The sequence below is a fragment of the Xiphias gladius genome, chromosome 19 (assembly GCF_016859285.1).
Source record: "Xiphias gladius isolate SHS-SW01 ecotype Sanya breed wild chromosome 19, ASM1685928v1, whole genome shotgun sequence".
Taxonomy (NCBI): domain Eukaryota; kingdom Metazoa; phylum Chordata; class Actinopteri; order Istiophoriformes; family Xiphiidae; genus Xiphias; species Xiphias gladius.
In genome coordinates, this window is record NC_053418.1 from 19,038,770 (window position 1) to 19,064,439 (window position 25,670).

At 39.9% G+C, this 25,670-nt stretch overlaps 2 protein-coding genes across 2 annotated transcripts in view; both read right to left on the reverse strand.

Annotated features, from left to right (window-relative positions):
* Window positions 1–13,202, reverse strand: part of LOC120805372 (GDNF family receptor alpha-2-like) — a 49,868-nt gene extending 36,666 nt beyond the window's left edge. The window contains exons 1-3 of the mRNA XM_040155563.1: window positions 12,568–13,202; window positions 10,910–11,266; window positions 1,081–1,167 (exon numbers count right to left, since the gene is read on the reverse strand). Of these exons, the coding sequence (XP_040011497.1) occupies window positions 1,081–1,167; window positions 10,910–11,266; window positions 12,568–12,805 (682 nt within the window). The 5' untranslated portion in view covers window positions 12,806–13,202. The remainder of the gene's footprint in view (window positions 1–1,080; window positions 1,168–10,909; window positions 11,267–12,567) is intronic.
* Window positions 13,203–17,200: 3,998 nt separating this feature from the next.
* Window positions 17,201–25,670, reverse strand: bco2l (beta-carotene 15, 15-dioxygenase 2, like). The gene is made up of 12 exons (XM_040156472.1): window positions 25,611–25,670; window positions 23,713–23,890; window positions 22,677–22,888; window positions 22,048–22,163; window positions 21,814–21,916; window positions 21,519–21,659; window positions 20,295–20,455; window positions 19,683–19,853; window positions 18,850–18,987; window positions 18,108–18,290; window positions 17,813–17,923; window positions 17,201–17,461 (listed from the first exon to the last, which is right to left on the reverse strand). The coding sequence occupies exons 1-12, from the start codon at window positions 25,642–25,644 to the stop codon at window positions 17,345–17,347; spliced, it is 1,665 nt and encodes a 554-aa protein (XP_040012406.1). The 5' UTR covers window positions 25,645–25,670; the 3' UTR covers window positions 17,201–17,344.

Below are 25,670 nucleotides of genomic sequence, written 5' to 3' on the forward strand. Positions count from 1 at the left end.
TGTTTGAACTTTTTTCATTACTCCTCCTGGATATATCATCCATATTACCAACTTTTGAACATAACATTTTAGGATGTTTCTTGTTTTTGATATTTCATATGTTTTTCTTTTAACTAGTTAAGGCCTTTTTGATATATACATTGGTGCAGATCTCATATTCAGATGCAACTTTTAAACATCAAAAAGACAAATTTTGAGGATTGTGCAGCCTTGGAGGTATGCACTTTTTGAATGCTTTCTAGATGAACATGCACTTAAAACAGAGAAGGTAGTTTGCCATCATCGCTAAAAACTCCAAAGTAATCAAAGCCTGAACTATTTTATATTTATTCTGGTAGTGTTTCCTTCTTTCAATATATTAAACAAGCGCATTTTCAAAAAGAGTGATACACTGCTGATATCAAGCTAAGGGGATTATGCAAAAAGCGTGTCTTTCTTGAATCTCCCAGTTGTAAAACAAAGAAAGATACCTCAGCCAAGAGAAAAGGAAAATTTGCTGTCTTCAGTGTTTGTGGATGACTTTTGCCTAAAAAGAAAAAAAAATAGAAGAGAACATCCTCCGGAAATTTCTGTCAGAACTGGTTGAAAGAAAACGATTAAATTTTCAAGTAACTGTAGCCTGTAGCTCTGGCAATGGACAGGCGTCGACCCTGCGTCCAATTACACCTATTGTACAACTCGCTTCTCTGCACTGCATTAACCATTGTAGCTGTGTCTTATAATAAGATCTGCATTGATTAGTGATACCATGGCGGTAATAACCAATAAACGAAATAGCAGGCTATAGCTCCCCAGCTGAGTGCCAGGCTTTTTAATTGGTAAACCAAAGAGGAAATCAAACTGAAAGCAAAATCAATAGCTGTAAAAAATGTGGGACTATATGGTTTACCTCATAAGCCCACAACAACCGTTACATGTTGCAAGACAGATCAAACAATAACCACACAATTCATTCAAAGGCCAGGGACAGCTGACTGATGGAATGCCGGTGAAGAAAGATCAAAACAGACTCTATAGACCACTGCGCTGATTTTTTATCCCAAAGCCCAAAATGATCGGTTAAGGTCAACCCTGTGATACCTGAGGAGATGGAGGCCAAGCGGAATGCGTCAGGGTGTCGGTTTGGTGCTACAGGCTCATACGGAGATGAATCATCCATGTCTCCACCTGAAACAATACAAAGGGTGACAGAGATTCATTATCACTCAACAAAAACAGAAGTGAAATTCAGTTCATGATTCCGTTTTTGGCCGTGAATTTTCATAACGCACATCTAATGTAATCACTGCAAAAAGCAAGCGTTTTTTTATCTTTCATTTACTAGATCGACTGAATGCATGTTTTGGACTTACATGTAACATTATACAGTATTGATATCTTTTCACAGTATCAGACTGGCTGACCAACAACTGACTCCCACTATGAGTGGTTAGTTATTTTTTTCAAATGTAAAACAGGATGCTCATCAAGGTCAAATAATTTGTTTTGGAGAGAGTATTTGCTCCTGCCCTGGCTTGATTTGGGGGAGCAGCTGAAGGACTAAAGCATGAGCAATGCATCTTCCCTGCTAACAACGTGTTGCCGGGGCAGTTTGTAAGAAAAAATAAAAAATTAAAAAATTAAATTAACACTCAACTGACTAAGTCCCTCCCATGTGCCTGCTTCTCTGTAGGCCCTAATCCTGCATTTAAAATTCATAGCCATTCAGTGTGATTGAGACAAACCCTCCAGTGTGTAATAGCTTTGCATTCTGATCCTAACAGAAACACAGTGAGGGTGTTGTGAGGCAGGCTTGGAGGCCTGCTGCTACAAATGAGAAAATCTGAAACCTGTTGGTACAAGACTGTGCTGTCTGGGCAACCAATCAGTAGATCCAGTCAATAGATACAGTGCATTTAGTTTATCAACCTACTCCGTGGATTCTTTTGAAAAGATGATGCAAGCTGATAAAATGCTGTCTTCTAGCTGCGGTGATAATATGTAAAGCTAGTGTGGCAGGTGTATTTTTGTGTGTGTGTGCCTCTGTTTACTGGTACATAGAGTACAGTGTTTTTCATGTCTCCTGTGAAAATATAGTATTTAATCACCAAATAAGAGTCAGAATTCAGAAATAAAAGGCATGATAACAGCTAATTATTGATACTTCACTACACGTGGAATGCAAGTCAAGTTCAATTTATCCATTAAAACTAATCAAAAGCAAGCGAAGATATCTACATGCATACTGGCATACAGTGAAAAGGAATGACTAAACTCAGAGATTTAGGAAAAAGGGAATAACTAAAGGGAATTTTCTATCATAATTTGTTCACACAGTAAAGAAACCCACCCTCAGACTTGTGTACATCTGCAGTGTCATTGCTTTATGTGTGGTTCTACATCTCCCGTCTCCATCCATACTGACAATCATTATAAGATGGAGCAGCTCAGCTGGCCATTCTCTGAGCACATATAGCTATTGACATCTGGCATAATTGACGATTGTGTGTTTGAGAGAGAGAAAATGAGCAGAGGAGAGACAGTTCAGACACACAAAGGAGAGAAAAGACAGACAAAGACAGACAAACCAGAGAAGAAGAGAGGATAACATAAAGAAGTCACCGAGAGAAAATTACCTAAATCCTCCAAGTTTTAAGTGTATGTTCTTTTTTGGTTGTGTGTTGAAAGAAATGCCTGAACATTCATTTTTTTGAAAGTGCATTTCTATCTGTTTTTCCTGGTTCCTTTGAATCACCCACATCTCTGGTCATGTCGGTCCTTACGTTTCTGTCAAGAGAGAGGGACTTGAGAGGCTGCCGGACTCGACATCTAATTACAGCAATTACCCTCTAAAGACTTTAGAAGCCTTTCAAGAGTTCGAGACTACGACTTAGTCAGCAAACAATCACCTTAACCCTCCTAAAATGTCTTTTTTCAGCAGCAACCACCGCAACTGTGTATTTCAAAGAAGAAGCAAATATTCCACAGAAAAGTGCACCGCTTTTTCCAGTACACCAAGAAGACTTTGTACGGTACAGAGCAAAATGGAATAAGGGATGCCCTATTTTTTTGCCAAAAGCAAAACATCTTGTTACGAGGTCGCTTACCATTATGTTCAGGCAGCTTCTTACAGTGTAGGGACGCTTTACTGCACAATCAGCTGGGAATCAAACGGTGTTAAGGCACATTAAATTTCACAAGTCCAACTGTACAATGTGTACTGTGGTGATCCTATAAAACAGTAATGTCAAACCCTAACAGTAGCTGTAGTTAATGAATTTTAAAAGCTTCCTTACATGGATGTTACAAGGCGTGCTGAATCATAAAATTGCAAAACACACTATAATCACACCCACCCTTAGGATGTAAAAAACACCACAGCAGGAGCCCTTGTTGTACTTAAAAAAAAAACTGCTCTTTGACAGTCACCCTGGACCCAATTATGCATCCATCAAGTAATAGAAAATTCTTCCCAGCTGTTTAGTGATAAGATGTTTTTAGCCGCAGGGCAACAACTTATCGCTGTAATTAAGCCTCCGTTTGACTTCATTTGCTTTGACAGCATGGAGCATGACCGGCACGGCTCAGACAGACAATCAGGCCTTTCGCTAGTTAAAGCATGAGAGGAATACTGCTTTTAAGTCGATTCACTGTCCTCTCCTTTGCCATAAGAGGTTTTATGAAGTCATTAGACACCATCACTCATCCTTTTCATATACATTATCAATGAGCTAAACTCCTGAGGTGATGGAAACTGTCCTATGGATTCTTTTAGTGACATTCTTGGCAAACCATTTATGGCTGGAAGCAAAGTCAATTTTAATAACTGTCATTCACCTTGTTGTGTTTTTAAAGCTGCCCTATACTGATTGTGTTCCTGTTTAATATTGATTTTATATTGTTTCCTATTTTTGCTGCAGGCAGTGTTGGAAAAAGACCAAATAATCCTGTTACATATAACTTCTTATTCAAATAATAACAATATATTAAAACATTACTTCTGTTTTTATATTAATGACATACAAAGAAAGCTTAGCAATGCCTGGAGCACAGCCAGAGGTCCCCTGTACAGCCCTGCTGGTTGTTGCATGAACTCGGCTGGTAACACAAGGCGATCGGGCCTTTGCTCTCAGTGCTCCCAAACTTTGCAAATCAGCTGTCAGTCGAATTAAGGCCAGCCAGACCAGTCTCCTCTTCAAATCACCTTTCAAAGAACGCTTCTATTCAATAGACCCATATCAGAGGAAACACTGGAACATGGGAATTCAGATTTTTATTAGATTGGGATAAAATGCATTAAACTTTCCTCTCAACTTCCTCCCATAATGTTCTCACTTCAACAAAGAAAAAATAAAGTAAAGTGATACCACGAATGCATCTTTTTTCAAATTGTGTTTAACAGAACACATGTTGAACCATTAATTCAGTTAACGGCTCGGCTTTTGAAGTGATATTGACATTTTAAACTCAATTTCAAACCATACAAATAGAATATTGGATTAGCTCAGAATAATATTTCAAGTCACAATTCCAATCCAGTGTGGTGTGGTGGGCAAACACAGCTGAGAAAATGAGTGCTGAAATTTTCAGCCTTCCCTTTGGCTATGCGAATCCAATGTTAATATGAAATAGTTACATACTCGCTTGCCTAAATCAGCATTTTAATACCTGGTGTCAGGTACTAAATGTTGAATATGGTGTAAATTCTAAAAAACTTTAACTAAAAACTGCTATCATCTTTATGGCATCGCAGGATATTGGAAAGAACATTAAAAACAGGCAGCATTGGTGCAGACCAATATATCAGCCTGTCCTTACTATTTTTTTTTCTTAGATCAGTATGAGTGACTAGTTCATAACAGCTTAAATAGTCAATATTAAGTAATTTAAATATTTCCTGTAAACATGATCAGTGCTGCTGTATAAATAATTTGGTAACTGAGAGATGGCAACCTAAATAACTAATCTAACTGTATAAAATGTGTTTGACTCCTAATTGTGCTTTGAATTCCTCCATATGGAAGAAAGAAATTTAGCTATCTTATTTCAACAAGCAGCTATTTAGTTTAATGATGCACAGAGTGAAAGAGAGTGAAAGACAGGGAGAGAAAAAGAGAGGTAGCCATGCTGTGATGACAGCCGCCGGGCCTGGTAGTTGACTTCTGCGATGCACATTCATTCAGCATTGATGTGAACCTTTCTGCCAGGAGTGACTCTTAATGCCCACATCATGACGGTATTCACTGAGCAGAATGGCCCGCCACTCACTCTCCACTCTGATAGAGAGCCTCACTCTGCTATAAAAGGCTAATCTAAACCCCACTACCTGGCCCCCATTTCAGCCACACTGTCACACTCTATACCAGCCTCAGCGTGAATGGGAGTCTCCTCGGGCAGTTCACTTTACAGTATAGAAAATCATTAGGCAGATTTACGAGGACAAACAGCTCCTGTTTTGTCATCATATTTCACTGATCCTTTTCACATTTTGGGATGAAGGATGAAAGGGGAGAAGGAGGGATGAAAAGGATGATGAGGGGAAAGCTCTGAAAGACCTTATTGATCACGTCCAGAAGCTATTGACAGCTCCCTTCCTCTGATGATGAAGTAGCCACCTAGCGAGTGCTGGCTGGGTCTCCAGCACAGGTGGGGAGAAAGCAAAGAGGACGTATTCAGCATGCAGGAGCCTGTTTCCCCAATCCCCTGACATGCAGGGCAGGCTGGAAAAATGTTCTGCTTATGACAGTGGATGGCTAAGGTAATGGCCGGTGACTGCTACCATTGCTCATAGTAATGATGGTTTCACCCAGGAATACTGTGTACCTTTGTAACCCCCCCTTCCTCTCTAGTTTCCCCCCCATGACTCTCTCTTTCTTCCTCTCGCTCTTTCAATCTATGGTTCCTCTGTCTCTCTCTTAAATTTTCTTCCTCCCCCTCATCATTTATCTACCATCATGTCCTCACCTCCCGTCTCCTCTCTCGCTCTCTCCATTTCTCCTCTTCCCCGCCTAAGTCTATCACGATGTGAACAGCATTCTTACACTGTCTGTTTCATGTAACTTCCCACAGAATTGAGGGCCAGCTTGTGGTATTAGCATGATGTAGTAGCATGACTGAGAGGATGACCTTTGTAATGCTGTCACTCATGAAAATGGAAAAAAAAAATACATCATTCCCCAAAATTGTCTGGTAAACTTGTCGTTTCAAGTAAAGATACAGTCTTCTCTCACAATAAGCCGGTGTGGTCCACTGGTGGAGCTCTCCTTTCTTTCTCTGCACTGAAAGTTGGCTTGGCTAATTAAACTGCTCTGAAAGCTCCTCGCAAAAGATCTTCGATTCCTACTTTGAGACCCCTGCTGTGGTTTCAAAGCTGAGGCTATGAAATAGTGTATGTTGGAGGTGTGGAACTTATCCTTTAAATTACCAATTCTACTGCATAACTGCAAGGCTAAATCCACATGAGGCACAGGGCACAAGTGAAAGAGAACCCTGTGTGGAGCAGCCAAAGTTTCTTTCGTAGCAATTACTTCTTTTATAGATTCAGACTGCTAGACCTTATTGCCTCACGCCGACACAGGCGCATTCAGAGCAGAAACCACCCTTTATTCATCGAGAGCGGCTGCATTGACACATTGAATTCAGCTGCCATTTTCCGTTAGAAAACACAATTAACAGGTCACCATTAGCGCGGTTACTGATGGTGCAAAGACTGGCATTATAACACCCTTTATCTGGGGTTTCTAAGCTAAACAGGGCAGTACAGTAGCCTAAAGGCAGGCAACAACGGTATAGAGATCAAGAAGGAAATCTGACCACACATCATACCTGCAAGGCCTTGTTATTTGAACAGATTCACACTGGTAAAGAATGTTGTGTTTTTAAATTAAAAGACTGCAGAAGTGTAGCTGCCACCACCTACTGAAATGTGTGAAAATGCTCTCTACTGACTTGTATAACTGGAGTTTCTCATCCTGCTCCTAAGTGTCTTGACCTTGTTTGCTATTACCAATGTAATTTACAGTTAAAGCTCACGGAAAAAGGGCACCAGGGGCATTTTATGGTGAGTCTGGTTTGACTTGGCTAAAGTTTGAATGATTAACTTTTTAGTCTCAAGGTAGACTCCTCAGTTTGCTGTCAAACAGTTATCAGTCTGTCAGAGCAGTGAACGTCCACGAGAAAGACGGCTAAGACATCTCCATGTAGCACAGTTTAACACAGAGGTTTAAAGCCTATACATGAAAAATATTTACTTAATCACTGTTCTGAGAACAGGTGATGATAGCTGACTGTTGGTGTTCTGTTGCAGCAATGTGGCATACAGCTGACATACAGATCACATATTCCCTTTTATCCTTCATCATTTGGAACCATTGTTTTATGTCCTTATTGTAATCAAGCCTAAGCGACCACAGTGTTGGAGAGCAATTCTAATGAATTTTTCAGTAAAAGAATAAAAAAATAAATAAATAAATAAAACACAACAATTTTCCAAATTGGATTTAAAAGTTTAGCACTACTTTCTGATTTTTCTATTTTCTTTTTTGAAATGCAAAATTAACCTAATAATCATAACTTTAGGCCTGTCTGTCTTGGTGAGGGAAGAGCAACTGTAAGGTTTTTTTTTTTTTTTTTTGACTAAACACACTCAGGTTACTTTCTGCATTTACTTGGAGGCCACTCACCTGATGTAAAATACTCTTACAAGACTCTAAGGGTTGTCATCTCTTAGTATCTATCAAAACTATTTTTTCTATACATTTCAGCATTTTATGTTGATTCTGTTGTCTAAGTGTATATGGACTATTATTATTACAGTGTATTATAATTATCCATTACAAACTTGAAGACTTAGACTTTGCCAAGGTCAATTTGAATGACTCATTTCCTCGTATGACTTAAAGTGCAGCCCCTAGACTGATTCACATGGTGAATACGTCTGTCTTATGGTCTTTTAGTTGACAAAGTCTTTTTGATCTAGAAAATAAAGACCTTAAAGATTAAACATACAATAATGGGCAAATTTAAAATACAACCATTTCTGATTTGAGTGAGCGTCTCAGGCTTGTACTCTGCGTAATGATCTGGAAGTGATCTTTCCCTCACTCACACATGAAAAATGTGTGGTCTGATTATTACAATGTCTTCATTCCAACCAACTAACCATGAGCCTGCTTAATAATTTATTATGCATATTTGCCCGGTATTTAATTTCCTATATCTCTCTATTTTGCACATTTTGGAGAGCCAATGAAGAAAAATTATCATGCAGTTCTTTGATGCTTTGATGTTACGTTTGTACTCAAGAATGAAACTACATAATCGTCTACATTAAGGAAAAACTGGTCTTTAATATGCAGCCGAATAGTGGATGTGGTTCCCAAAAAGCTCAATTGTATATTTTTACATTTCACATGAAAACAGTAAAATCTTAAATTCATTTGCTCTGACGAAAAAAAGAACATAAAGCCCTTTCTATTTCTGAGGTTTTTAAAATTTAAGAAATTTGTTTTTTTTTTTTCTATTTACTGTGTTTATCTACTCTAGGCCTATTTGATCATTCATGTTTAAAGGTACACTTCGTATTGAACTCCTTGCAACATACGCTTAGTTCTATATTTGAAATCAAGCATAGTAAAGAACTAAGGTATTGTAATAACCTTGCCAAAGGCAGTGGAGCATCATGGTGCTGTTTGTGTGGGGCTGGTCTTGGAGCAAGGCATTGTTTCAATCCCAGTCCATCTCTGATCAACATCAGCTTTCTCTTCACAGACGCAATAGTTTAGCCCTCAAGCTTGCAGCCCAACATCCTGCCCCTGCTCAACATGGGTCACAAGAAACATACCAAGTTCCAGCTAGGGTGAGATTTCTATATGGCTTTTTATACTTACATTGGCCTTAGATTGCAACAAAGTGGCCATATGTGCATAGTGACTAAATATTTTTGTCCTCCAGCCAACTCTTTATGCATAACTTATCCAACCAATAAAATTACATAGGCCTTTAACAATCTCAGCCATCCTCTATCTGTTCCTTAGTAATTCCATGTCCTTTAACCGGAGTTCCTATATTTTCTTATATTTCTCATACTCTTGTGCTCGTCATCTCTCCTCATCAACATGTGGAAAATAAAACTTTCAAGGCAACATTATGCGTTATCTAACCCAACAGCTACATTGAAACCTTCCTGTTTTGTCAACAAACGATTTTTAAAGTGGTTTAGCATCATTTCAAGACAGTCTGCTGGGATTCAGCCCTTTGTGTTTGTTTCCAGAGATGGATGTTGTACATAGATTGTTTCCAGTTAACAAAAGCCTGCTTGACTGCACAACGGATCGTGATTAGATTAAAGCTGAACTGTAAGAGCTTTTTGTTTGTGTTAAAGCGAGTTTTATCTCCAAGGGTGACAGGGCCAAAACGGGACACTGCTGAGAAGCATTCTTCGAAACACAAGCTCTATGAAGGGCTTACTGCAGGCACAGGAGGTCTCTATCCTTGATAGCCAGACAACTTCCATGACGCATTTAAACACAAACACTTTGACCAACTTAGGTATTTGTTAGGGAAAGGAGAAAGAGCGTGAGAAAGAGGCATAGAGGGAGAACAAAAACAGACATATCAGTACAAAGGAGAAAGAGTTAGTAAATGAGAGAAAGACAGGATGGGAGACGCAGGGCCTGGGGAGCATCCATACCATTACATTTCCCTTGAACTCATGTCAGGGACCCTCTGCTGCCATCAGTCTGATGAAGTGTAGCTGGTGCTATGAGCAGTCAGCTTGACGAATCACTTCACGGATCACAACACAAAAGCCCAGAATGCTCAAAGCTCAGAGACTTTGCTACGCTTCCACCATTGCCCCACGTGTCAAAACAGCTGAGTACATTATGTCCTCCATGTTAAAATGGCGTGACACTGAAGTCACATAGACTTGGGCCGGCATGGAGAAATGTCACTGTTGGGTTAAGGTCCCCCTTTAGCCTGATCCCCAGGGCACAGCATCTCCAGCAGCTCTGATTCAGTCTTAACATGAAACGCTGTGTGCTTTTTACCCTTAAGGATGGACTAAGAGTAATGTCAGTCCAGGAGGCTGTTTCATGTCCTCTAAATGTATTGCAGTTTAAAAACCAGAAGGCTTCAATGTTACAACAAGAGTGCTATTTTATGTATGGCGTAAGTGGACACATAACGGGCACTGAGCTATACGATTATAACCTAATTACATGGTAATATGGAACACTCTAGGTGAAAACCAATAAGTCTACCATAACAGGTCTACCTAATGTAATCCCATTATAGCTCCATTACTTCAAGAGGGTGAGGAAAGTAGGAAAGCATATATTTTTCATCAGAGGCTTCTGGGTATCACTACAAGAGGGCATCAGGGAATAGGGCATCCGCAATGGATGTTGTGTACATCCTTCTTGTCGTTGCTCGGAAAATGAAGTTGTACAGTACTTCAGATTAGAAGATCCTTTTAAAATAGATTTTATAATGCTGAAGAATGTGCTAAGTCATAACCATTATAACAATAGAGGTATGTTGCACTTCTACAACCACAAAATATTTACGGCAGTAATGAACATGCATCTTGTTGTCCACGTGTCAAGTTGTACATAACAATGAGGCTCAGACAGAGCCCTGCATATTCAGTTATAACACCACGGATCATGATGTGAGCTGAATTCACACAAAAGGAATAAACAAGGAAAGAAATGACATTGAAGACCAAAATCGTTCATAAGAAGCTGACTGGTGAAAACTTGAAAGAGCAAGTGCTAATTTCACATGAATACATTTCCAGTTTTACAAAGAATCCGCATCACTTAAAGAGATATGTTATCATATTACAGATTCTGAAATTGCCACAAGGTAACCATGATGTGATATGAATTTTTTGAGACAGGGAATAGTAAAACCATCTGCCTCCTACCTTCATTTAGTCCCATGTGGATGGTCCAGTAGTTCTGCAGACACTGCAGCTCCTTCTTCATGCCCCTTTTGCAGCGGCAGTCGTACAGAGGACTAACCAGCAGCACTTCCAAAGCAGCCTGGCACTCCCTGTTGTTGTCCAGCATGGCTTCCTTCTCCTTGCCCACAAGGCACTGGCGCATCACCCGGTACCGAGAGCTACAGTAAGGGTTCTGGTTGCACATGTCGCTCGCCTGGATGCAGTCCACCAATTCTGGTTGAGCTCCGGGCCCAGACCCGGTGCCTGGAGATCCTGGAGCACTGGTGGCCAAGGACACGGACAAAGCTGAGGTGCCATCCCAGGAACTCGTTGCCTCATCTAGGTGGAGACATAGAGACAGAGGTGGGGGTGACAAGAGACATGGGGCTCAGAAATGGTAAATTAATGTGAGAGGGATTTTATGTTTGTCCATGTGGGTGTTTGAGTGTGTGTCCAGGTGCAAACATATATGATAAACCTGCTCTCATTTTTGTTTGGTTCGTGAAACAGGTTGGACGAGGCACCTATAAAGAGGTTTGATGGCCTACGACATGCCCATGCATGCCAAAGCACCTTATACATTCTTCATGGTCCACAATAGTCTTATACATCTCTAGGTGAGGTCTTGGTATGTCTCATTTACATTATATTTAGAGCCATACTTGTGATTACTTGCACTCACTTTAGTGCACCTAAAGCCTCCAAAAACAAAATAGGCTGCGCCTTACAGATTCTTATTAAATCAAAAGATGGACACAATCATTGGAGAATATCTAATTATCTCATATCAAACGAGCAACTAATTAAGAACTAAACTACAATTCACCCCTAGGTAGCCAGAACATGCGCTTATACTGAGGAAACAGTCATTCCCAGAGCAGAGACACAGGTGTTGCCGTTTTGACAGGAGTTCAGATTCAAACGCACCTTCCCACAAACCAAAGATAGGACGGCTCTGGTGAAATGACAAGAGAGACCCCTTGTGGTGGTCTTGAGCATGGAGCTCGGAGTAGAGGAGCTGATACTGCATCGGCATCAGATAGCAACGGGTGAGAAAGGAGCAACATGAAGTTAACTGTAAATCAGTCAGATGATTTTTAACGGCAGTACCGGTGCTTGTGGCAGACACTGACAGTGATAATCGTGCTGCTGATGATGATAATGATAAAGACGACGACGACGGCGATGATGATGATGATGATGATGACGATGATGTTTTTTTTTCTCATATTCAACCAAACGCAAGTGTGCAACTGAAAAGACCAAAGAGATTTTCCCTTCACCGACTCATAGCTGTATTGTGCTGTTATAATAATGAACTCTAGCTCTGCTATGGAAGCTGTGACTGTCTAATGGATCCAGTATAAGTGATTCAACCACGTAGACCAAGTTCGGGTGTAGCTATGGGTGACAATTGCACATAATCTAATTAAAAGACCTGACCGTAACAAGAACGCCCATCATCATTTCCCTGCACATAATTTAAGAAAAGAAAAAACTGGATAACCTTGTGGCTTCAAACTACTCTGGCTTGTGAAAACTGCACACATAACTAGTGATGTCAGAATGTATCTTTAGGACCCACAAGATTTCACGATTGGCTCACAGTTGTATTGTTATTTCCACATTTCCCTCCTTACCTAAGAGCAGAAGCAAGATGTAAACGCACATCCACACACTGACAGACTTCATGTTGGACACAGCGGCAAAAAAGATGAGTTGAGGTCCAATTAGACTAATATTTCCACCTTGTGAGAGGTTAATTCCACTCTTCAGATCCTTTCCCCAGTCGTAGGCTAGCTGTAAAAAGTCAGTATCCTCATTCAATTTCAATATAAAGACCCGCCTCAGAATATATCCTTGTCTCCCAATAATCATCCACAATTTTTTTTTTTTGAATAATAGACTAAACACGATACAAAAAAATCCTGATATTGAAAAAAATCAAAAAAAAAAAATCAAATGCCAATCAATTTATCAATCAATCAGTCAATCCATGAAAGCAGTTTCTCAGGATCCGTCTCCGCTGCGTTCATAACGACAAACTACTGAGACTTGACCACTCCGCATTCTAAGGGCTCAGGCTGCCCGCTCCAATTGCCCTCTGGAGCCAATTTGCCCCTAAAACATCCCTTAAACTGGCGTAAAATGGTCTGCTGGCTACGCCAGAATCTCTAAAGAGGTAGAAGAACTCATCGGAAAGTGCTACAAAACGCTGACTGGATTTTCTCCCCCACCACTGTTTCCCTCAAAAAGCTGGCGCGCTCCTCTGGAGGGAGCGAACGCTTCTTTTGCACCGACTACATGCGTGTCGAGGCACCCCAGCACTATATAAAGAGGAGTTTCTGTGAGCCGGCAGAGGGCGCTGCCAGTGGGTGCTCTCATTGGAAAACGTGGCACTCGGTCACACCGAGGCCCAATAATAAATGTTACCCTATAGAAAAACCACCACGATATTCCTGTAATCTTCCTGCAAGGAGCCGGGGAAAGATGCACCTGTGGTCCTCAGCAGTGAAATTATAGTGACCCCACTTGGCCTGTGTGGTATTTCTTTGGTTTCCTGTAGTATTGCTTTAGGATTTTCTGTGAAAGCCTATACATTTTGTCAAACAATTTCTATGATTCATGTACAATATCCTCCTTCCATGATCGCTATCTCTTTCACGAGGGGGTCTTTACAGCTCTGTTCAGAATGCAGCTGTGGGACTGAGGATGCCACACCTGCAACACAGGAAGAGAAGGAATAATACGTGTGTTGGCTACTTGAGCTCGTAGCAAGAATCTCAGGTCAGCCGGCAAACAGTGAATCTTTTCTTCATTTAGCAAGACCACTGGGCCAGTTAATTTTTGGCTGACATCAGGGCTTCATTCCCACAACCCACAGAAATTTGCAAATGATTTTTAGGGCGAGGGTTCAAAGGTGGACCCAACAATGATGACGAAAATGTCATTATTCATTTCAGCAATATCCCAGCATTTCACATTACATCTGTTTCCTCTGATTGAAAGAACGATTTAATAAACGAGCACAATGTCTGGCATTATATTTGTGCTCACAGGAAATAAGCCCACAACCAACAGAATCTGCCATTTTTCAAAGTGGCTTCACATTAAACAAAATGACTTTGTTGTGCATCACTGCTTAAATAGTGCCCGGAATGTCATAAATCTTTACAAATCTTGAAAACAAAGTCTCTATTTAGAGGCGCTGACAGTGACAAACTGCAAGGCCACTTGCTCATAATGATGTTTGACTGTCAGCCCAGGCTTCCATCCAAGAGGGAAAAGAGCTTGTCGTTATAATGGCAAAATCAGGCTCATTCTGCCTATATTGGCTTATTCTCGTCTCCCCCCAGAGTTTGAAGTCTCTGTCATTATTAGGACATTGTAAAGCATCATCCACCACAATGAAGGTATCTATCCTGCATTAGTGTGGCAGTGACTGATACATCCTAGTATTCAAACCCATTCAAGCCCATTCAACACAGAAGGGCATATTTCAACACAGAATAGCAACCTTTTGCCTTTCAAGCAATGATTTTCAATACTAGACTAATTTTCTCCTTTATTTTAGGAGATAGCAAAGAAGACATTAAGTAATTCAAGTGATTTCTCACTGAAGAGCAGCCAATTAACTTTATAAAGTTTACAATTGCCTGAGCATTAGGCTCGGGAGGAGGAAGAAATTTGTAATAATACCAAAATGCAGGAAATCAAGAGAGAAATTGTAGCTGTAAACACAGTGAATAAAACAGCTAAATTTAAATTCTGAATTCTTTTTCAGGCATTACATTATTTCCTTCCATGATAGGGCAATATGAACAAATCCTCTCCACCTTGTTTTTTCTTGAGCCAGGCTTTCAGTTCCAGAGTGGCAGTTTATTCTTGTTGAGATTGCACGATTCACCCCCTTCAGTGGGTCTATAATTGCTCTATTCTGACTTCATAAAGCATCTGCATTTTTTTTTGCGCGTACGCGTAGAGAGAGCCCACAGAGAAACACACACACACACGTGCATGGCTCCATACTTGTACACTCTTTCATAAGTGAACAAATACTTATGTGCACAGGAGAAAGCGCTTGTGTACACACACAGATGCACACAGATGCACATAATCTATATGTCAGACAACCGTGCTGCACAAGATGGCTCAAGACTGGGGATGAAAAATCTGGATATAGAAGCGATTGTTCTCACTATTGAGGAAATCAGTCCCTGCCTCTGAGAAGTGTGTTTAATATGGTGAATATAGATGATATCATTATGAATTCATGGGATATGAAATAATGATACAGATAACAGTCAAAGTTAAGACCCTGCACAATAACTTGTGCTTAGTGAGACTGCAGGGGGGTTTGAGAGTGAGCTCACGCTTACTCTCACGGGTCAAATAAGAGCTTAGACAGTCTGAAACTGTCACCTTGAAAGCAGGACGGGCAAACTGGCATCCAAAAAATTTAGTGTATGCAAGTTTATTTGTGTTACAGTGTGTACAGATGCCTGCGTGAACGAGTGTGTTTTCAGAATGCCTGTAGTTAGTGTGTTTGGCCATCATTCAAACTCAACCCAGATGAATCCAATACATTTAGCCATCAAAGTGTTAACTATGCAGGATAAGACCTTGAATGAGCCATTGATCGTCACGCTTTATGTCTCATCCAATAATACTTTAAATTAAAAGGTTACTGGGCAACGTAGATAAGGTTTTGCTTCAACTCAAAGCAAACACAAAATTCTGCTCGAGATTTATTTGATGGCAAAGGTTGCTGTAGCTTTCTCTGCTGGTCATGCCCGTTGGAGAGAGTACTAATGAACCTCCGCATACAGTATGTGCACACACACACAAACAAACAAACACACACACACACACACACACACACACACACACACACACACACACACACACACACACACACACACACACACACACACACACACACACATACAAGCACACACAGAGGTTTAGCATGACTGATTAGATTAGGAATTAGGAATTATGGGCTAATTAATGTGTATCTTGAGAGACCTATACAGCATGCTTATTAGGAGACACAATCTGGGTTGAGGAGAGAACATGACAAAAACATAAGTGTTGTTAATTCCCAGTATTAAATTCATTTAAACAGTACACTGTAACTCTATTCCTTCCTGTTTTATTCAGTTCAGTGTAAAAGGAGAAGCTAAAGATAAAACCTCTGCCTGTGTGTATTGTGAAGACATAAATTATTGAAGGTTGGGACTTGCTGTTGCAAAATATCTGTAAAACTTCCCCACTGTAACTCTTGACTAAAAGTCAATTTTGAAAAATTAAAAAAGGTAAAAAAAATATATGGGTCATAATATATTTCTAAACCTCTCAGCTTTCACGCAGCCATAGTGCCTGTGGAAGGTGCAGAGCCCCGGAGTCAGTTCAAATCAGTCCGCTCAAATCAATGTGAGAGGGAAAACCAATGAAAGTGAAAGCCAATGAAATAAGCATCAGTAAAGTCAATTGTGGAGACGGCAGAGTGACAAGTGCAGCTGTAGGCTACTGCACATCCAGGGTAGGGCCTGTGTGTGTTGTATTCCACACAGTTCTGTTTAGTTCATAGTTTGAAACAATGAAACAACATGCTGCTCTTGTTTGTACACATGGTCCTAGATGTCAGTGTTTATGTGTATGTTTATGTGTGTGTCAACTTTGTTTTGAGTTGTTTTGAGCGTTTAAAAAGCTCTACATTCCTGATGTGACCCCTGCTAGACTCTCTGGTGGCTATCGACCAGTTAGATCCATTTGTTTTCCAGGCATTTTAGACATTGTCCATTTCTATCACATTACTTTGACAGAAATTGAATTTCCTCTGATGCATTTTTATGTATCCTAAGTGCTGTTCTGTCCTCATTGGGAGTATAGCGTTTCCAGTGGTGTGATGATGCAAAAACACTTTGGGTTTAAACAAAAAAAGAGAAATGGATTTTATTTTAATATGTGTATTGACTTTCATGTATTTGTTTCTAAATGTTTTCCACATAAAGATTTGGTCCTTCCAAGTAAGCACCATGTGCATGGTAATTTGGCCATTGTTTAAAGGCTGTTTCAAAATTTCAAGAGCACATAAGAACATATAGAGGACAAACTTTATCAGTGTGCTGATGTCATGGGGAGCTTTCTGGCTTGTTAGTCTCCAAAAGATTGCCATCTTTCTGACTGTAATGGCAACACACAGTGAGGACATGAACCAATTCCTGCCAAGGAGACGCAAACAAATAGCATGAGTCTGCAGTTTTTTCCCTTTATTTGTTTTCTTCTTTCTTTTACAGTTGAGGAGTTTTTGCAAGCAATGACATCAACAGAAATATACTATTCTGTGTATTAAGTGGTTGGTTGCTGGTTCAACTTCATCAATTTGCCACAGAGTTGCAAACAGAGGCACATCTAGCCCATCTCGTTAAACACACCATGGGTCCCGAATGGGATATTGACAGGGACCTCAGCTCTGCCCAGCTCAGTGAAGGTCTTGGCATCCAGAACGAGTAGGAAAGTACTTTTCTCCTGGAAACAGAAAGTAGATCAAATATGTTAGGTAAAGAAAAAGGTCACAGAACACTCTTCTTGCAATAATGATGGTACTAAACCATTTGTCCTCTACTTGCATTGTAAAAAATATACAGTATGTATGGTTAGGTTGCACAAAAAATATATACAAAGTGTGCTTTGCAAGCTTTATGACTGTCTGTGGTTATGTATCTCTTTTCTATATAACTCTCACAGTATAGTGTCAAAGTGCACAGATACAACATAATGTCAGTATTTGTTAAAGCAATGTTGTCACTATTGAAGTTAACAAAGTCTGCTGCTTTTCTTGTGGCTTGTTTTTTTTTTTTTTTTTAGTTTTTAAATTACTTCTCTGGTTGTGATGATGACTGACAGAACCACTCCATCATCTTCCTCAGTAGCTTCGGGCGAAGCAACAAAGACAGGCTCAGACGGGTACAAGCCGGGGTAACGCCACACCTGGACAGGGAAGATTACATAAACATCCCCTTTATTCTGAGCTGTTTCAGGTTATAAAACCAACTCCCAACCTACTGCTCCCACTCAATGATAGAGAAACAGCAGTGGAAATAACTTTGATGTGATAATACCCGGCCCGGTTAACAATGAGGTCTCTCTAAGTAGTCTTTGATTGATAGAGAACCTTAAGCTCCTTGGTGTGGACATCCATCTTGAGCAGGGAGTCACTGAAGACATGTCCAAAGCCACAGGAGTAGAAGTAGCGGTAAGGTCTGCCATTGTAGTGGTCATAGTTGATCTGAGGGAACTCAAGGCCACCGTATTGCAGCAGCTCATCATCATGAAGCTCTTCATGGGTCATGTAAACCTGTAGGGTTTTTATACAGAGGATTTTACACAGATCTGTGCAACTTTTAGATTTTAGCCAAAAAATGTGGGCAGTTAATGCACACAAACAGACCTGATTTACTGTGAACTGTTATAATGTGAGGGCTAGAATCAATACTGCATTACTCTCTAAAACAGGTAAATGGATACCTGCACCTGAGTCTGGGCATTCATTTCAAGCTTTAGTTAGAATAAATCAATTTTTTAAATTTTCCTTCAAATAGTACATATTGAAGAATTGAAGGTACATATATAAATATATGTACCTTCAATTGCAATGACGAACCCATATTTTTCTCATTTTGACATTTTTATCTGCTGTAAATCATGAAATTACTATTTTGCAGAAAGTACCCTCAGTGTCTCATCATGCTGGAATGGCAGTGTGTGTGAGTGCATGGGAGTGAATTCGCTGTATTCATTATGGTAATAGGCATCAGTCTTGACTTGATTCTAGTAAAACCAGATCAAGTGTAATGTACAGTTTAACACAATTCGTAATATGTACAATGACAATGCTGCACTCCGTTTATTCCCACCTCTCCTGGTTTTGTCTTCGTCGCTGTGGCTTTACAGTTATGCAGAGTGACAAGGTTTTGGTCTAAAGGAGTTTGTTCATCCACAGTCAGGGGTAGAACGTATCTCCTTGGAAGGTTTCTGCACAATGAGTTGTAAAACTGCCAAAAGAAATCAGACAGACATGAACATTTGTCAGTGTGGCTCCTTTGCTGAAAGGTGCAATGCAACCTGAGGAACAATCAGACCAAAACAGATATAAAATACTGACGCAAAATCATGTTCTTACACGGAGGTATTGTTTGGAGGCATTTTTATATTATTTTTGAGTGAGTAGGTTTTGATTAACGTAACGCCCTTCAACATTTTTAAAAATGTGAGATCTCAAAATCTTATTGCATCAGAAACTTACCAGTTCAAATAAGTTCAAACTCAGAAATAAGAGACTATCAGATGCAATCGGACTATCTCTGCCCAAGAGATGGACTTTGCTAAAAAATTTAAATGAAAGAGAGCGAAAGGGAGATGACCTTGGTGGAAGAAGATGCCCCTCTCAAATAGAATCACAAATAGCTTTACAAATCCTTGCTGGTTCATTTTTCAAGTTCTCATGTTTTGCAGACATTGTTTAAAGTAAGTAAAAACTGGGTGGAGGGATGGATGGTTGATATAGTTGTGTAAGAGCCAGCACTTCAGTCTGAGCTGCTAACTGATTACAAACTGTGTGTGTGTTTGTGTGTTTGTTTGTGTGTGTGTGTGTGTGTGTGTGTGTGTGTGTGTGTGTGTGTGTGTGTGTGTGTGTGTGTGTGTGTGTGTGTGTTTGCATATAATTTTGAGTCAAACTGTATGCATTTACCTTGTCCATCTCCTCTCCGGACTCTCTGCGGATGTTCTCCAGTGTGAAGTCTCCGATGACCGCACCATCGTCCCCACAGCACATGTCCATAACCAAGAACCCTTTGTCCTCAAAAGCATTGATCTGATGCAGTGTGAACATGGGTGCTGCACGGTACTTCACTTCACTCTCCTGTTGTGCCAGTCACATCAACCAATCAGTACTCGGAAACAAAACATATTAAAAAAGAAAAAATGTTTACAAAGGCTTTTGGACAAAACAGGAAGGAACTGGTGTGTTTTTGTTAACATTTGAAGACAAGCTCCCTCCTTGGCACGGCAGTTATTGTGTTGTGCATTCACGTTTTGAAAGTTTGTTATCGTTTGCTTAATGGGTATGCTGTGTAATGAGATGAGAAAATTGAGAGTAACAATGTATGAGAAAAAGCTACACCATCAGAGTGTGATTTCATCAAAATAAATAAGGAAAAAACTTCGTCATGCATGAAGAGATTTGTTTGCAGCTTTCCTACTTTGTTCTGACTATTCGGCAGCTGGATGTGTTTGTTTCCTACTTTACACTTTCTTGTATAAAGTATGTGTATGGCTGTGCAGTAAACTAATTTTAACCCACCTTGCCAGTGTGCCTGTTGACCAGGTGGAAGATGGTTTCATACTGAGGCTCCCAGGACATGACTTTATGAAAGCTCTTTCCCTGGATTCTGTACAGCATGAACTTCAGCAGGTCGAGCTTGATCGGCTGCTCGATGAACACAATGTAGTTCTCCGACATGACTGCAAAAGGAGGGCACGCACAGGAGAAAATGCATGCGAGAAAAAACACACACAATTGACTCATGTTATCCATCATATTTCCATCATATTTCATCATCAACCCAACAGACCTGCTGTGTCACTGTGGGATAACACCTGTAAATTTGAGAGGTGTGTAAATCGTCTGTGCAATGCTGATTCTGTATAGTAGTGATCATGCAGTGCCTTGTATAACTTCACTTCACTTGTGAGTTTTCTTAGTGCCAGACAGTCGGGCGGAGCAAGGGTGGTCTGCCGGAAATATAGACTGAGATGTAATCAGGCAGCTGGTGCAGTACAAAAAGCAAATGGAGCCACGCAGCCTCAGATCAGGCAGAGCGGTGAAGTTGTGCTTGCATTAGCTGATTGGCATCATCGTAATGTTTCATTATCAATGGCTTCTTCATCAACCGCTTGGCTATCAGCTGAGCAGTAACATCCAATCATATTCTTACAAGTGCACTGTGCGACCATCATAACCTGACTCTTCCAAATCTAATTTTTTAACCCTCCAGATTTGCTATAAATGATAAGTTATTGACTGGAACGTCTCTGACTTAATTATAGACATATACAAGTAAAAAAACGGATTTATAAACAAACGAAACATCAGAACACTATTACACAAATGATGTGTATCAGGTTGACAGTGCCGACTTAAGCCATGGAAGAAACTACAGTAAAAAAGTCGATTGTGTGTCTTTTTAACAGATTTTTTTTTCATGAGAGACACTGAGTTTAAGAGAAAGAGTGTACTTCTGTGTGTGAGTAAGAGGCAGAGGTATAGACAGAGAAAGATAGTGAGAGCTAAACAGAAGGAACTGTGATTGAGAAAAATAAGCAGGAGAAGACTTGAATTCAAATTAGTTATTAATAGGAGTACAGAAAACAATGGTGCTCTATTTAAATGAGGTAGACTTGTCCTGTCAGTGCAGGCAAAAACAAAATGTCATAGAATTCATTAATTCCACTACGGTATACATCCAGCATGCAGGCAACCTAAGGACGGTGTAGCCTGTTTGTTATGCCTCAGTGTGTATCTCACCAAAGCTGTGATAATAGGAAGGTTTCCTGGGTTCAGCTGCAGGGATGGAGCAGATCACTTTGGCTCCAGTCAGGTCTGCTGAGTCCTCCGTTGACGCCTTGTTCTCGGGAGGAGGCACACGGATGATGTTGTAGAAGAAACCTGAGGAGGCCCAAAAACGATGATGTTGTACAGTATGTGTTAGGATGGATAACATGAGGATATTTATATGAATATAGTGGAGACGTATACAGTAGTACTATTGTTAGGATGTTGTCAGGTGGGAAGCAAGCAAGCAAGGAGTGAAGAAGGTTACCGTTTTTGCCATAGGAGTTACCCATGTTGTATGTGGCCCCCTCACGGTCATAGTGTGGGTGAGCTGTAGCTGAGTTGACAGCAACGTATTGACTCCAGTCCACCTTAAATGGACAGCATCATCAGCTTCGTTTTCTTCATCATCATCAACAGTCACCACAGTCATCTTCGTCTTTACCCTCTGACTCAGCATCAGCATTAATAAGAAACTTCTATATTTGATACACTGACTCACCTTTTCCTTTGTCTCCAGACTTTGTGGATCTACCCGTCTCATGTAGTTGGTTTCTGTGCTGACATAATAGTCTCGCTTGTACTTGACAAAGTTCACACTGGCATTATCTGTGGCCTCTATTCATACATACAGATGTCAGGAACATATGAAATATAGCACTTTAGCAAAACTCGTAATTTTCACAGCTTTCACTGAAAACTACTTTCTAAATCAGTTTCTTCCTCCATAATTTTTCCGAAGCTTTATTTCATCATTCAGATTAATTTTTCCCTCACAGACAAGCACACACACTTGCACACACACACACACACACACACACACACACACACACACACACACACACACACACACACACACACACACACACACACACACACATACACACAGATAAATATATTGTTTCTTTTACCTCAATAAAACAACACAATATAATGAAACACCAGCTTTCATTAGGCTACAAAAGCAATACACAATACCGCACATATAGTCATATTATGTATATATATATACATATATACATGCCTTGTTACCTATATGCACAACTGAATTGAAAATTTGGCACTGCTGGGGCTTCATTATGCTGCACTGAAGTGGATTACACATGGGAATATGCAATATACTATACATACTAGGAATCTGAAAACGTGAAAGGAAGCGTGCAAAGATGTTCTTGCAGGGATCAGGCATCGCTACTGTCCCAAACTCTGACACCACAATGCGGTTCTTCTCTGAGTTGCGTACATATGAATCACTTTGCAGGAAGCGGCTGCTGTATGTCACACTGCCCTCACAGATATGGAACCGGTGCATCATAGCCATGCCATCAAACCAGTGGATGTATCTAAGGGAAAAAAAGCCAATTACATTGCACAGAATTGGTGTTGTGTGAGCACTGTGAGGCATTGAAGAAATTGAGAAATAATCATTTTGGAGGGAATAAATCCTTTGTTAAACACGGAGAGAGAAAATATTTATTTCGTCATCATCATGAGGAAAAACAATTTTAAATCTAAATGGGCAAAGGAAAACAACCCCTTGTGTGGCTCAATAAACAGCTTAAACTACATGGTTTGAATACGTAAGTCTTCAGATAATCTGCTGAATTTTCTCCAAACTGTATATTCTGAGCAATCCTGTTACTGTAAATTTAAATATACAGATCACAGGCCATATCAAAGTTGTTGTATAGTGGTGGCATTCAGTCTGCTGAGTCATATTGTTTCTTCTGTTATTCTACTGTTCCCTGTGGTGTTAATGTACTAAAAAGTTCAAGTGCAATTTTTTACTACATATTATTCCTGTTATTCCTGTTATATTTACAGTCTGTACTGTTTGACCAGACAAGTTTTCTAATACATCAAAATGATGTCTTTTTTTCTTTTTCAAGTGGTCATGACTTATAAAAGTTTGTATATGGCTTTTATTTAACTGTGTTTAAAAGCATTTCTATCACCACTGTTTTAGCTGTTGTCTTGTGAATTCAGTTCAGTAGTGACAGCAAGTTTCAGTCCTGTTCTTTGAATAATTTGCTTTGCTGATTAATGTTTCTATCTTGTAGTTCCTTTTAAAAAAAGGAAATTTTACCTTTTTGTAAACTATCATGCCGATATAGCTCAGTGAACTTGTTAACGGTATGGGATTCTGTTCATAGTGTTCCTCAAATACCTGTCTTTCCCAAATTCAAACTTCCCAGGACCATTTCTCAAGAAGCTCCCATTGATCCAGACCGGAATACTTCCCTTGATGATGGTGGGGATGGGATCAGGTGTTTCTTCCACAGAACGCACCAGAGACGCCAGGCTCTCCAGTCCATTGGCTTGTGGACATCTTTGTCTGCTGGATACTGAGAGAAGAGAAGGGAGAAAAGGAGGATCAAAGTTGAATTTTGATTTAAGAATACTGCAAAATCTATTAAGAAAAAGCAGAAAGAAAACCATGATAGCAAGTGATCCTTGAGCAGCAGTTCAACTCAAGGCCCCACAACTCCACACCTTCTCCACCTTTCCCACCATTTCTCTATTTCTCCCTTTGTCTGTGTGACACACACACACACACACACACACACACACACACACACACACACACACACACACACACACACACACACACACACACACACACACACGCACACATGCACATACACACAGGTATGACATGTATACACTAGGTGTGTGAGCCATTTATAGCTCTGGCACTTTGGATGAGTGAGGATGTGCTGTAAGATTCTGTAAGGTATGTATGTATAATGGTGTATAAATATGTATCTATATATATATATATATATATATATATATATATAGATAGATAGATAGATAGATAGATATAGATAGATATATAAACGATTATATACCTTTCATATATATACAACCTTGAAACTGCTTTTAATGTTCTAACAGTTCCTGTTTGTGTGAAACCATGGCTCTCTGGGGTCATGCACTCTGAATGATACCTTCACTATCTACTGTCTTATCTGTTATCCACCCACCAATTCTCTTTCATTACCTCATATCTCATACATAATGGAGATTGTGAAATCTATATGAGAGTTATGAGATTAGCAATACAGAACCCCATGCTGAGCTTAGGCTACAATATCAGAGTTTTTCTGACTATGTGAATTGTTACTGCAACCAATCAGCAGAGCCAGAATCTTGTTCATTCCCATGACACTAGTACAACAGGCAATAAAAATGAACATGTGCAATAGAGAGATAACGGCTGTAGGCTTTAACAATCTCTTACAATGTTGACTTTGTGAGTTTTGATTGTGATTACTGCTACATTGCAAATGATGCCTGAATGTGTGCTGTCATTTTTAGGGGGGTATTTCATGTAGTTTCCTTCTGCTACATTCAAAATCGAGGCTCTTGAAAACAAAACAGCGACACTGACGAGCCCAGAACTGTTGCGGATAATGGCTTCAGGTATTGCTTTTTTTATCTTTCATTTTCGGATAATAACAATTGCAACAGTAGTTTATTTGTAACAGCTATTGCTTTAACAACTTGTTCTCTTTGTGGCACCAACAGTTTGTCAGTGTACAAGTAAATGACCTTGTTAGAATTAGCTGTTATATTCCTGCACATCTTTTTAATTTCTATTCTTTTCATTTTTTACTCCCCAGGGACCTGTCAGCCACTTTTCTTCTTTTAGTTGAGTTTGAGTTGAGAATGACTAAAAGCTGTTAATGAGACATTGTGCACATTCTCTCACCAGCTCTGGTTCAACAGGAGACCTTGGAGCAGGACCAATAGGAAACGCCAGCATGTCTTATCGTAACTGCAGCTCTAATTTTGAAATGCAACAAAATATCATTATGATATCTAAATGCACATCTGTTTGTACAGGTGTGTGTCTGTGTGGAACTCTTCAGAAGGGTTTTAGGTGCTATTGAATAGTCCCCCCTTTTTTTTAAGGGGATACACCAAGATAACGCAAATGCTAAACAACACTTAAAGTTTTTTTTAGTTAGAAGTGAAATGATGATTCAGATAGTTCAGCCCTTTCCCCAAAATCAATATTAATATTTAAAAAAAAAACGTCTGAAAGCGGTGTCTACTCACTGCTGTGTGTCTGGGGTTGTGGGGTCTTGGACATGGCTGGTGGTTCTGTGGATTTGGTCA

What these genes read in the sequence shown, in the direction of transcription:
- bco2l (XM_040156472.1), bottom strand. Translation starts at nt 25,644, where the DNA reads ATGTCCAAGACCCCACAACCCCAGACACACAGCA. An exon ending in CGAAGACAAAACCAGGAGAG is followed by an intron (nt 18,291 to 18,849) that starts GTGGGAATAAAC and finishes AAAACCCTACAG; the next exon opens with GTTTACATGACCCATGAAGA. An exon ending in TCCACACCAAGGAGCTTAAG is followed by an intron (nt 17,924 to 18,107) that starts GTTCTCTATCAA and finishes TTCCCTGTCCAG; the next exon opens with GTGTGGCGTTACCCCGGCTT.